The sequence below is a fragment of the Rhinatrema bivittatum genome, chromosome 6 (genome assembly GCF_901001135.1).
Source record: "Rhinatrema bivittatum chromosome 6, aRhiBiv1.1, whole genome shotgun sequence".
Taxonomy (NCBI): domain Eukaryota; kingdom Metazoa; phylum Chordata; class Amphibia; order Gymnophiona; family Rhinatrematidae; genus Rhinatrema; species Rhinatrema bivittatum.
The window spans coordinates 263,177,826-263,190,346 of NC_042620.1; the positions used below are offsets into that span (position 1 = coordinate 263,177,826).

General features: G+C 47.6%; 1 protein-coding gene across 2 annotated transcripts in view; it reads right to left on the reverse strand.

Annotated features, from left to right (window-relative positions):
* Positions 1 to 8,867: 8,867 nt before the first annotated feature.
* LOC115094231 (sulfotransferase 1C1-like) overlaps positions 8,868 to 12,521 on the reverse strand; it is a 64,269-nt gene continuing 60,615 nt past the window's right edge. For both annotated transcript variants that reach the window (XM_029607063.1, XM_029607064.1), the window contains 2 exons: positions 10,758 to 10,938; positions 8,868 to 9,384 (listed from right to left, as the gene is read on the reverse strand). In XM_029607063.1, the coding sequence (XP_029462923.1) occupies positions 9,272 to 9,384; positions 10,758 to 10,938 (294 nt within the window). In that variant the 3' untranslated portion in view covers positions 8,868 to 9,271. The remainder of the gene's footprint in view (positions 9,385 to 10,757; positions 10,939 to 12,521) is intronic.

Sequence of the window (12,521 nt, forward strand, 5' to 3'; positions counted from 1 at the left end):
CTGACAGTGTTAATGCAACTGATGAGCACCAGCGAAGTATAGTTGGTTACCACAGTAAGCAACAGCAGTGTAACCTACCTACAACCAAATCTCTAGCATGTAGGTATTATGGCAATGTACATAAGCGACAGAAAGAATAATGTCCAGCATATGAAAAAACACGTAGGCCATGCAGTAGCCCGAATCTTGTTGCAAAAATGTGTCTATCGAATAAAAGGCAAAACTCAGTAAGTAAGCTGCATAAGTTGGAGGGAGATATGTAGATGATGTAGATTTGTTCAGTATTGATGTGATCTTCTCAAAGGAATGCTCCAAGTTAGGGCACCCTGTAAAATCAATGCCCTTACCAACCCTGCCTCTCCCACCCGATAGCTTTATAACCCCCTTTCAGCACTGGTGAGGGAGTGGGATTGGAGGGGAAGCCAGATAACTTAAGCACGGTTCTGAATCAGGTCTAAAGTTATCCAGTTAATTTAGCTGGATACTACTGGAAATCAGCCAAATTAGTCGGATAACTTAGTCCTGCCCTGGAACGCTCTCACACCACGCCTTGTTTATCTGGCTGGATTTTTGATGAACAATGACATATCCAGCTAAAGTTTAGCTGGATAAATGCCCCAAATATGTAAAAGCTGGCATTTAACTGAAGTTATCCAGCTAAATGATTTTGAATATTGTCCCCAAAGCACTTGGTCTTAGATGCACCTGTGATGAAGTACTAAAATGTCAATGGCAGCAAACTTGTCATGATATAGGGTGATGCTAGTAAAAATGGTGTTACTTAGGATTTTTCGTGTGTCCTTGGGCCTCGGCCCGACCCCAGATGAATCCAGGACTGAACCGAGGGTTGGCGGCGTGTTCCAGCATGGCAGAGACACAGTCTTACCCTCTGCCGGGCCTGCAAACTCCCAGAGCCAACAAGATGATGTTGGAAGGTGAACAGTCCTCCGACTGTTCCAAGCTGTTTCGGACCTGCCGCTTAGGATCAGCATGGAGCAGCAGGCCGGCCTGAGGATGAGTGCAGACGGAGGCCTTGTGACACGAAGACTTGAAACTAAGAATGAGGCGACGGCATCACAGACGAAGGACTGATGCGACGGCATCACAGACAAGGCGAGGAACTTGGCAGAGTCAAGACAAGACAAGAAGCTGGGGAGGTCAGACATTGGCACTGTCTCTCAGGGTGCCCTACACAGCCCACCTTCACGGGCGGACCCAATGGGCTGGTCGCGGATCACCCTGTCCCACTGCGCGCCCTACAGAGCCTGAGGAGGCTGGTCACCGACCACGAGGAGAGTGGGACGAGCGCAGGAAGGAATCCAGCCGAGGCGGGGCTTCGACGACAGAGCCGTTGTCATCTGGAGAACCCCAAGGGCTGGCAGAACAGGAAGGCTCAGGAGCACAGGACAAGAGTCCACTGCAGGCAACTCCATGACGAAGACGCGTCACACGGAGATCCAAGGCACCAGCAGAATAGAAGGCTCAAGAGAACAGGAGAAGGACACCAAGGAACCTGGAACATCAGGAAGCGGGACATCAGATGACAAGACATCAGGAGACCTGGACAAGGACCTCAGGTGACGAAGACATGGCACAAGAAGCAGACGAGACTTGGAACTCCAACGAAGAAACACAAAGGACCTGATGGAGCGCTGGAGGCCTAGAACCTCCAGGAGTAAAGTAACTCCGATGCAAGGCCAAGACGGAATGCAGGAGCAGCCCTTTTATAGGGCTGATACAGGAAACAGTCCATAAGTGGGGCCGTGGGCCCTTTAAATCTTGCAGAGAGGCATGCCGCGCGCCTAGAGGCAGGAAGCTGTGCAGGACCGTGGACAGCGGTCCTGCACCGACGTCAGCGTGGAAGAAGCAGGGCTGGGCCTAGAAGCAGGCCCCGAGGACGGCAGCGGCTCCTGCCGCTGCAGGAGGACCCGAGGGCAGCTCCGGCCGCCAGCAGAGATCGAGGACTGCGGCCTCCAGCCCTGGAGATGAGCGGGACGTTAGCGGCGGCTCCGTGCGTGTTGAAGGCAAAGAAGTCCGCGGCTCCGGCTGTGGTGAAGAAGGCATGATGGGCGGCCTCCGGGCCGCGAGAGGAAAACTTAGTCCGCGGGGGAGGCCCAATGTTGGCAGTGTCCGGCCGCATCAGGGAAAGCAGCAAAGGGCATGAGGTAAGATGCCTGCTCGCGGGGGACCGCGGGCAGGGTTCATAACAAATGGGCTTGGATGTTGTTTGATACAAGAGGGTCAACTGGTGGTCTTTGCTCCTAGGATAGCATGTAGGTATTATGAGCAGAATTATGTAAAAATCAAAAAGAAATGTTTGCCTGCCAATGTCTTCATTATTACAGCTTGGCTGTGATTTTAATTCCAGCAGAATTGTGAGGCACTGCAGAAGATCCTCTGAGACTAGAAGACTGGGCAACTGAAAGGCAGATGGAATTTAATTTGGAAAAGTGCAGACTGATGCACCCAGGGGAAAAACAATGCCAACCACAGGTGCCCTTCTGCCGTCATTTCTATGTTGCTGTTATAAAATGTCAGCAACAATGCCTATAAGTGATACTGAGTTTCAAAAGCGGACTTGCCGTACGTTTGAAAATTATCCTGCCAAATCTGCCCGCACAAGTTATACCTGTATAACGGTCCCATACAAATGTTTCCTGAAAAATTGCACACAGACTTTTAAAAAATCGAATGGCTTGCGTACAAGTCGAAAGCCCTCCCCTATCCTGGCCCCAGGGACGCTTCAGTACAGTCCGGGTAAACCTCTGCACAAACGCGACATACATGTGCAAGTTTATCTGCGTATTGAGTGGGCAATTTAGTAAAGGGCCACTTCTGCACCCAAAACGCTGTTTTATCCACAGAAGTTCCTTTCAAAATTACCCTCCCTGAGGCATCTAAGCCCTCATATACCTGCAGGGACTTTTATGGGTAAAACAGTGTTTTACCCTCAAAAATGGCCCTTTTGAAAATTATATAAATGTGTAAAATTACTCTTTTACAGAATTACCCCCCATAAAGTGCTATAAGAAAGATGGAGTCAAGTTCTGCATGATACCGTAGATGTCTGGGTACAGGAAAGCGGATTTTGTCAGGAAACGCTACCTTTTCTAACAGTGAAATAAGCAATGTCCTTACAAACTCAGTTTTGGCATGGGAAAATATCGCAAGCAATTATAAATCAATAAAGCTATTACAGATTTGCTTATTATGGTGTGTGTGATAATGTAAAAAAAAAATGGATACAGCTTGCTTATTTACCAAAATGCAGGAAAATAACTTTACATGTCTCATAATGGCTCACAGAGGATAATGGGAGCTGTGCAGGTGCAGAAATGCCCAGTCCTCAGCCTGTGCCAACCTGTGGCAGGAGAAAATCTATTCATTTAGAAATGTGACACAGTTAGTGTTTTTTTTTCCAGTCCTTTCCCCTCCTGTTCTTACAGTGTAACTTCCACACTGAGAAGTCAGACACCTGTAGGTCCAGCTTTCAATCCCACTCTTCCCACCAACTGTAATAGTGTAACAGCAAGTTACTCAGGACTGACATCTGTTGACATGACTCGGGATCCCAACGCTGCCACTCTGTGTTTGACATTTAGCATCTGGTCATGCATATACCTGAAGACCTAGCTTATTTGGCCTTCCTGCACTTCCTTCCTCTCCCTCTCTTTGCCTGTGTTTTTTCTTTCTTCTCGGTTTCCCTCCCTGCTCTTCCTTTGTATCATTATCCCCCCTTCAAGCTCTCCTAGCTGAATAACTTCGCTCTTACCTTTTTAATGTCTGGCCCTAACCAAAGCTTCTCGGCTTAATATTTCACGCGTGCAAGCCAGAGCTGGGAATAGAAGAAGTCATTTGTCAGAGGAGGAATAGCAGGGGAAACAGACTGAACAGGATATAGCAATGTGTTTTATTGTTTGAGTTTGTCTGTTTTACTTAGGATTTTCTGCATCACTGTTACAGCCTCCCAGTACCTTTCTCTGGTGCATTCCTGATTCTTGGAGTGAGTAGGAATCTCACACATGGCAGTGAACGTGACCTCTTTTCAGTGATGTCCCAGAGTATACATGATTACCTCTTTGGGTGTTACCTGTGTGTGTGTGTGTGTATATAAAGATGTATGTCACAGGGCAATTAAACACATAGGTCCTGATTTTTAAAAGCATTTACATGCGTAAAACTGGGCTTTACACATATAAATGCACTTTACCCATGTAAGTGAGCTTTTGAATTGCTACAGTATATGCCATTGAACTGTCCATAGGATTTACTCAAGTAAGTGCACTTTATGTGCGTAAATGGCTTTTTAAAATTGCTACCATAATATGTTATATTTACTGTGAAACTCCTTTTAAAATGACCAGCTTAGGTAGCACCTGAAGAGGCACTCCCTTATACAGAAGTACTGTCTCCATTGCGTTGACCCATGCATGCTGAGTACTGGATTCTCAAGAAGACTCTGGAGATGTCAGCACAGCCACAGAGAACAGAAGGGTAGAAGGACATTGTAGACCCCATTATACTTTTCTGTACCTATATAAAACAATTTAGTTGCGCATAAGACAATTTTATTTTGTCTTATTATGCGTTGCAAAGTATAGTGACTGACGAGTAGCGATAATTTTTATGAATTGTTTTGTCTTGCAGTATATATATTAGCTTGTATATCTGTTTTATGAAATCTGATTTTTATATTATAAACCACCTAATTTATTATATATTTCCCATTGATAGCAGGGCTGAATTAGCCATGCTGTCATGGGAACTGTCCATCAAGCCCAGGAGGTGGAGCTTCTATAGTAGAATTCAGAGCTTTGCTCTGTGCGGCTGCGTGTGCCTTCCTGCGCAGAAGAACTGATTCTCTTCAGTCTGTTCTTTCCGTGCGCGGGATCGCACACGGGGCTTTGTTCTCCTTAGCGAGAAAGAAAATGTCAAAAAAGTTAGATCCTAGGCCATCCGGCTTCAAGCCCTGTTCATGTGGAAAGATCATGTCTATCACCGATGGATATGATCATTGTTATCGGTGCTTAGGCGCCGAACATGAACAGGCCACTTGTCCACACTGCGGCCGGATGTCGCCAAGAGCTCAGCGACAGCAAGCTCAGAAAATCCAACAACTAAAACTGGCAGCAGGGGGTTCGTACGCCCCTCCATCGGAGGCCCATTCCTCCCCGGGGCCAAGGAAAGGCCCCAAAGGTAAGACTGGCATCGTTGGTGGAACCTCAGACCTTCAGGATTGGAGGTAGTACTGACAAGGAGGGAACGACATTCAAAGGCCTCAAAAAGGCCAAGTCACAGAGATAGAGAAGCGTCTGTGCCTCGATCGACCATCCCCCCCCCCCCCCCCCCCGCTAGCGTCGTCTTAGATAGCGACGCCTTCCGTTTCACAAGTGCAGCCCAAGCCGGTGAAAAAGTTGATGACACCGGTGCAAACAGCGTCGAGACCAAAGCATGGTGCATTGCAATTGAAACACAAAGCGCCGGGATCAACGCATGGGAAGAAAAGTTCGATGCCAGATGCACGGAACCCAAAAATAATGGACCCACAAGCAAAAAAGACAACACAACCATCAAGAGAGAAGGATCACTCGACTCACAAGTCGACTAAATCACAAGATTCTTCAAGAAAGCAACATAAATCGATGGCAAATCCATCCCACGAAGATTTGAGCCCACAACACTCCCCAACAACGTTTGGGGAACGGACGCCAAGTGTTCACCCACACTCAGAAGAAGAATACGTACATCCAGTTCCAGACATAGGGAATTTGATGAGGGATTAGAAGAACCATTGAGAAAGAGAAAAAGAGTAACCCATGACTTGCAACCACAACAACAACAGGCTGGAGCTCCAGATGCTCTTACCCCTCAAGCAGCATTGCCTCCTCGGAGTTCAGGGAGACAAACGAAATCTCAAATGCCGGCTCAGACAAAGGAAGCGTTTACTCAACTATCATCAGCACTCTCTGATTTCTTTGAAGTCATGCAATCAATATTTACGTTACCTCACTCACCAACGGGAAGTGAGCATGAATCGCAACACCTTTCAACTCCCTCCTCCCCAGGAGATGTAACGACAACACCACCAAGGGACCGGTCACCTCCACCTGCTGAGCAGCTTCCTCTTCCGCAAGAACCGCTGTTCACTGTTGACCCGGATTCCCCTCAAACATGACCAGCTACCTCAACCGGATATCCATCTGACCCTCCGGAGGATCCTCCTGAGCCATACTCTCCACCAGAGGATTTGTCCTACCCAAAATTCCTAGAGAAAGTGGGTTCTGTCCTGCACCTTGAGGTTCAAAAAACACCTGATCAAAGGGCAGTGTTGCGTCTGTCTGTCACAGACGGCTACGACCGCTCTGCCTTACCTCTTTTTCTCCCCTTTCTCTCTCTTTGGGCAAGATGGCTGTCTCCGGTGCAGAGTGCTGAGGGCCTCGGCATTTCCAAACCAGCATGGGCATCCCCATTTGCCATGTTCACTCCCGTGGCCTCCTAGGACACGAGCACGCACATCTCTGATGCTCAAATACACGTCATGGCGGGAACCTCGGGGACGGCCCCACCGCATGACGTCAGTACCTCCGGGTATATCTAGCCTCTGCTTCTGCTACCAATTTGAGTTAGCAAAGACTTCGCTTCGCTACTCTGCCTGCTCTAAGCTGCACGCTTAGATGCCACTTTCACGCTAAGGGCCTTGCTCCAGCAGAAGCTCTAGACACCCGCTCCTCGGTGGTCTCTCGCTTCCAACTTCCCTTCGGGGTCCTCACTAACCTAGACAACTGCTCCTCGGGGGTCTTTTCTCTCTATTCATTTTCAGGATATTGGACCATTGGGTACTCTCTCCTTGAGGGCCTATCTACTTCATATCCTGCACCACGGACCTTCGGTCCCACCATTCTACCATCAGGAAGACGCCTTCACTCTGTGAGTACATCTACGAACCAGCACTCCAACTCCACCCACCAGCCGTGGCATTACCCGCACTGCGGGCTCCTGCCTATGGTGAACATCTGGGTGAGACTATACTTCTGAGCCTGTTGAGCGTATTGGCACCTCGTGGATCAGTGCCTTACCTTCCTGCATTACCATCTAATATCAGTAGTACAATAAAGACTCTATCCATTCTGTGTCTGCTGTGTCATCCTATCACAGTGATTCCCCAAGGGGCTCCTCCCTGAGGACGGAGTCATCTCCATTGCGACCAAGGGTCCACAATGCCTCAAACAACACGTGGAACCTTTGCGTTGTCCTGTGTGGCAAATAGAGCTTTAGCATATTACAAGACCAGAACGCACTTGGCATCTCGATCATCACAATTGTTCATTTCATTTAACCCAATGCACCAGGACTTCCGGTCGCTAAAAGAACCATTTCTAGTTGGATTGCACAGTGCATTCTGTTCTGCTACCAGAAATAGAAGTTACTTCTCTCATCTCATCCAAACGCACATCAGGTGCGGGCGGTGACAACCTCCAAGGCGCACCTCCGTCACGTGCAACCTGTAGACATTTGCAAGGCGGCAACCTGGTCATCCTTGCATACCTTTACTTCTCATTACTGCTTAGATCAACAAGCAGGGGACGATGCCAAATTAAGAAGAGCCATCCTGCATTCTGGTTTTTTTCATAACTTTTCATTCTTGATTATCCACCAAGTTAGATCATGCAAAAAAAAAAAAAAGGAAATCAAATCAATATCTATACATACAATCAGCGTGATTGGGAGCTTAGGACTCTCATGACAGCATGGCTAATTCAGCCCTGCTATCAACGGGAAAAAGCAAGTTTGCTTACCGTAAACGGTGTTTCCATAGATAGCAGGATGAATTAGCCATGCTGACCCACCCACCTCCCTGGATAGTCAAACCAAGTTTTTTCTACTTAATCACAGACTGAGGAGAATCTGTTCTTCTGCGCGGGAAGGCACGCCCAGCCGCACAGAGCAAAGCTCTGAATTCTACTTTAGAAGCTCCGCCTCCTGGGCCTGATGGACAGTTCCCATGACAGCATGGCTAATTCATCCTGCTATCTACGGAAACACATTTTACGGTAAGCAAACTTGCTTCTATAGGTGGTATATTAAATGTAGAGACCCCATGCGTCTCCTCTAGATGGCCGTAGTTCCCTGCCCTTGGGTTAGCTGGCTTAGAGGGAAATACCCTTCTTCTCAGCACCTCCCCAGAGGTTGTTTGAAATGGTTATTTCCCAGTTCACAAGGTGGGTCTAGCCTAGAGAGTAAGCAGTGTTTGGCGAGTCTTCCAGTTTTTAGGCCCCCAGCTTGCAGCAGAAAGGGGAGAGATTCTGTCTTGCCAGTGCCTGGTAGAGGGCTGGTAGGGGTTTGGAAAGAGGAGGATTTTTACTGTTTTTCTTGATTTCTTTTCGGTTTTTTTACTTGTACCTTTCTGGAAGGCTGTTTCCCCTGCTAGGAGGTCTGGGGGGGAAGCTGTACACCTTTTCGCCCAGCCCAAGAGTGGGTTACAGCAACCCACAAGTTGATTAGAGAAGTTTTCCCATTTTTGTCTATCCAAGAGGGAAGAAAGTGTTTTGCTGACACTCTTCCTTATGCCATAGCTGGGAAGCTACAAGAGCTATTTTCCAGCAGAGGCCTTTCCTCCAGGAAGGTCTGCAGACATTGGTGTGAAGAGGAGTGAAGCAACAATTGAAGACGCCCAATGGAATTTCCATCCCTGGGGTTACAGGACACAGTCAGGTTAGAGATCAGGAGTACGTTTGGACCTCAGATATTATGGGGATACTATAAGAACCCACCCAGCCACTGTGGGACACTTATCAAAACCTTATACTGAGGAACACATCCACAGAGGTAGAGAGAATGTAAAGATGTACTCTCAGGCAACTAAACAGTCTGGTTGTATCTGGACATTTTATTATTTGTCCACATTAATTATTTGGCAACGAATCACAGTAAACTTTATTTTGAACACCCATCCAGTGAGTCCAGCCTGGTTTGTACATTCCTGCCCCAAAGAGCCAGAGTAACACACAACTGAAAGTGGATTCCTTTTATCTGCTTGGGTCTAGAAGGTTATCCTTTCCCCCAGTAGAAAAGAACCCACCCCTTGGGACAGTAGTATGGGGCAGACTGATTGGAGCCAGTCCCAAAATATAAGTTCTTTTATGGACCCTAAGGATATTGTAACTCCACTAAAAAGGGGCTAATTATTAAGTTTGAATAAATATTCTTTGCAGATTTTGTCTAGGTCACACCTTCCTCAGCTGTCCTCATTCCCTTCCATTGTAACATTTGGTTAAATCTGGGTCCGGAATGCCAACGTTGTCCCTGCCATTTTGCGCTGGTAATCTGCATCAAAAGCTTCATTCTGTGCCACTGTGAAGTGGTGCTTCCAGTCTCCGACTTTTCCTGGTGAGAGAAAGAGAGGTACTAGGCAAAACTCACTCTTGTTATGCCCCAGTCTAGTATTTTGTAGGGGAACCATGTTCCCAGAGGAGACATGCAGTTACACCAGACAAGAAGTTGAATCTCAGTGACCTTCTCCCCTCACTTCAAGGGTTGTGAGTTTGAGGGACTCCTTTAGCTCTCACATCAAGGGCTAAGAGCTTGGAGGCCCTTTCCTATCTCTCATTAAACGTTTGGAGACTGCAGGACTTCTTTTACAGTTATACCACATGCTAGGTATAACTGTAAAAGTTATACCTAGCATGTAGTATAACTGACTACATGACTTCCAAGTACCTCTGGCATAGCGTCCTGTACCATGCTGCTTCCAAAGGTCCTGTCTAGAACTTCCTGCATGTCTGAGCTTCTCTTATAGGTCCTGGAGCCGGGACTTTCTCTGGCACCGTCTGATGACATTACAGTGTGACTCGGTATAAAAGGAAGTCCTCTGCAACCAGCCAGCACCTCAGAAAAATGTTGTCCAGTGTTCTCAGTTGGTGCTACATTGCTTCTCTCTGCCTGTGCTTGCCCTGTCACTCCTTATCTGTTCCTGCTGTATTCCTGCTTGCCCTGCCTTAACCTGCTTCTCTTCTTCCTTCTGCTGTCTCCCTGCTTCTGACCTTTGCCTGCTCCATGACTTTGTTGATTTCTGCCTGCCTAGGCCTCTACTTGTACCTTGGCTCTGCCTGTGACAAGTTGGCTTTCACTTGTCAGAACCAAGCCTGGATTTGCCCCAGCATGGTTGCGCTAATCTGTCAGCGGTCCTAAGGGCTCCCTCCCTGAAACCTGATACTAGATTTTGGAACCCCTCCCTTTCACTGAGAATTTGGGCTCCCCCTATTTTGGTTATCAAGGGCCTTGACTTTGGAGTCTCATCTCTCCAATTGCAGACATGAAGTCTGTGTGACCCCTTTCAGAAAGGGTCTGCAGACCAGAGGGCCCCTCCCTGTTATTAAGTGACTGAAGATTGGGGAGATACTCTCACCCTCATATCACAAGCTTTGTTGGAAAGTTCTGTTCCTTCTTCTCATTGAAGATTTGGAGTTTGAGGGATCCTTGCCACCATGTCCCTCCCATCAAGAGCTTAGAGCTTGGGGGTCCCCACATCCATTTTTCTGTATGAAGGGACAGAGTTTAGGGGTTACCATGTGAATGGGGATGCTGTTATGGTTGGCCATAAGGATCATCTTCATTGGCTTGAAAGAGATGTAATAGGTGATCTTTTCTAGAACCTCTTTACCTACTTCTTTCTCTAATAATTAGTGACCTTCTGGCTCTCATGCTTCAGGTCCTGCTGAGGGAAGAGAGATGTATCATATGGAGTTACCTCCTATTACCTTTTCTCATAAAGGGGGAGACAGAGTGATCCAAGATGAAAGTGGGAAAAGAAGTGTAATTTGCCATAGGGTTCTCCTTCATGACCTGGAAGGTGGTGGAATGAACAATCTTCTTCAGGACCTCCTCCCCCAGGTCCTTCTCCAGGAACTGCATCACCTTCCGTATCTCACGAGCTGGGTCCTGCACAAGGAAGCGGACAGAAAATACTCTGAATGTACAATGCACTTTGTGTGGGTAACCCGAGCACTTCATGGGTTACCAATAAGCCCTGGGATAGTACAGTGTCAGATAGCTAGAGTAGGATGGATGAAAGGAGGAACCATTCAAATGCAGTCCCTCCTTCTGTGGGGTCTGGAATGGCCAGCCCATTTGTAACAGTATATAACCGCACCCTTACTACAGCTTGGGAGTCAGTACTTTGAGTTTAGAACAGAGTTCAAAGATAGATTTAAGCTTTTGTTGTTTTTATAGACCCAATCAATTCCGCCAAACAAGCCCTGTTTGGTGGTCCTGGCCAGGGTCAAGAAGGTTTCTGCCCAGCCAATTACACAACCTGTCTGGTGGGAGATCCCTCTGGGTGCATTTTTTGGATTTTTACCTTTTTGAGTGTAAGGGCCTCTCTGGGGCCTGTTCAGCTCCTGGGCTCAGAGCATGGGATACCTTAGTCTCGGCCTGGCAGGTTAGGGAAGACCTGCCCCCCATCGCCTCTGTGAGGAAGGGGGTGCCAGTGATCTGTTGTGAGCCATCCTAGAGCTATCTTCAATTTTGTAAGCCTAATTTCAAGATCCAGGTGGAAGTTCTGACTGCCCTTCCTTCTTGCCGGGAACGTTGAGAACCTTGCTTCTAGGGATCCCTCCCATCAGGGATTCAAAAAGAAAGAACAAGGACTGCATAAGACTTAAGAAGGTTCAGATCGTCTAATAGTGAGTAAAAGCAAAGCCTACTATTCAAGAGGACCCCCATCCGGTGATGCTCCAAGACTCTGGGGGGAAAGGGAGATTTTTAACTCTCTGTGCAGCAGCTTTAGTATTTTGGCCATGACACCCTACCCACCTGGGGACTCTATTTTTCCCAAGCCCTGGAGGGTAGACGTTCCCCGGGCTCTGGCATCAGACATCCTGCACAGACTGAGGAAAAACCTGTAAAGAACATATTTATGATGCTGTGGACCAGTACCGTGCCAATTTCAACTATTTGCAAAGATTTATTTGGACACTTAACCTAGTGGCTCGTTTGACATCTTGGCACAGGGCGCACAGCACGCAGAGCATCAGAATTTCTCTAACTCAGGGGATTCCAGAGGGAGAGTTAAGTCGCCCCGCACTGAGCACCGAAAGGACTCCTTTCAACCCCCAGTCGAAAGAGCCTAGTACCGGTACTCCCTGAGAAGGAAGGGAAGTTGGAGAGCTAGCCCGGGTTTCTGCCCCAAAGCAACTTATCATTTCTTTTATGGCCCCATTGGAGTGCAGTCTGCACCCGGAGATGGGATTATACGTGGATGGGCAGAGGAACTAGATAGGTGTATGATGGGCTGTGGGGGATTTATGGAGTTTGAGGTGATGTCAGTACTGAGGGGGGCAATTTTTTAAAGGATTTCTGCATAGAAATTGGTGTTACCCATAAAAAAAAATCCTTTTTAAATTACCTCCATCCTCCCATCTGGGGAGAAGGATGAGTGCTGTTCAAGGAACATATATTTTTCCTCTCTGGGAAAAGAGGCTTTGCCAGGGAAGGGGTTAGGGCAGCCAGGGTCAAGTACATAT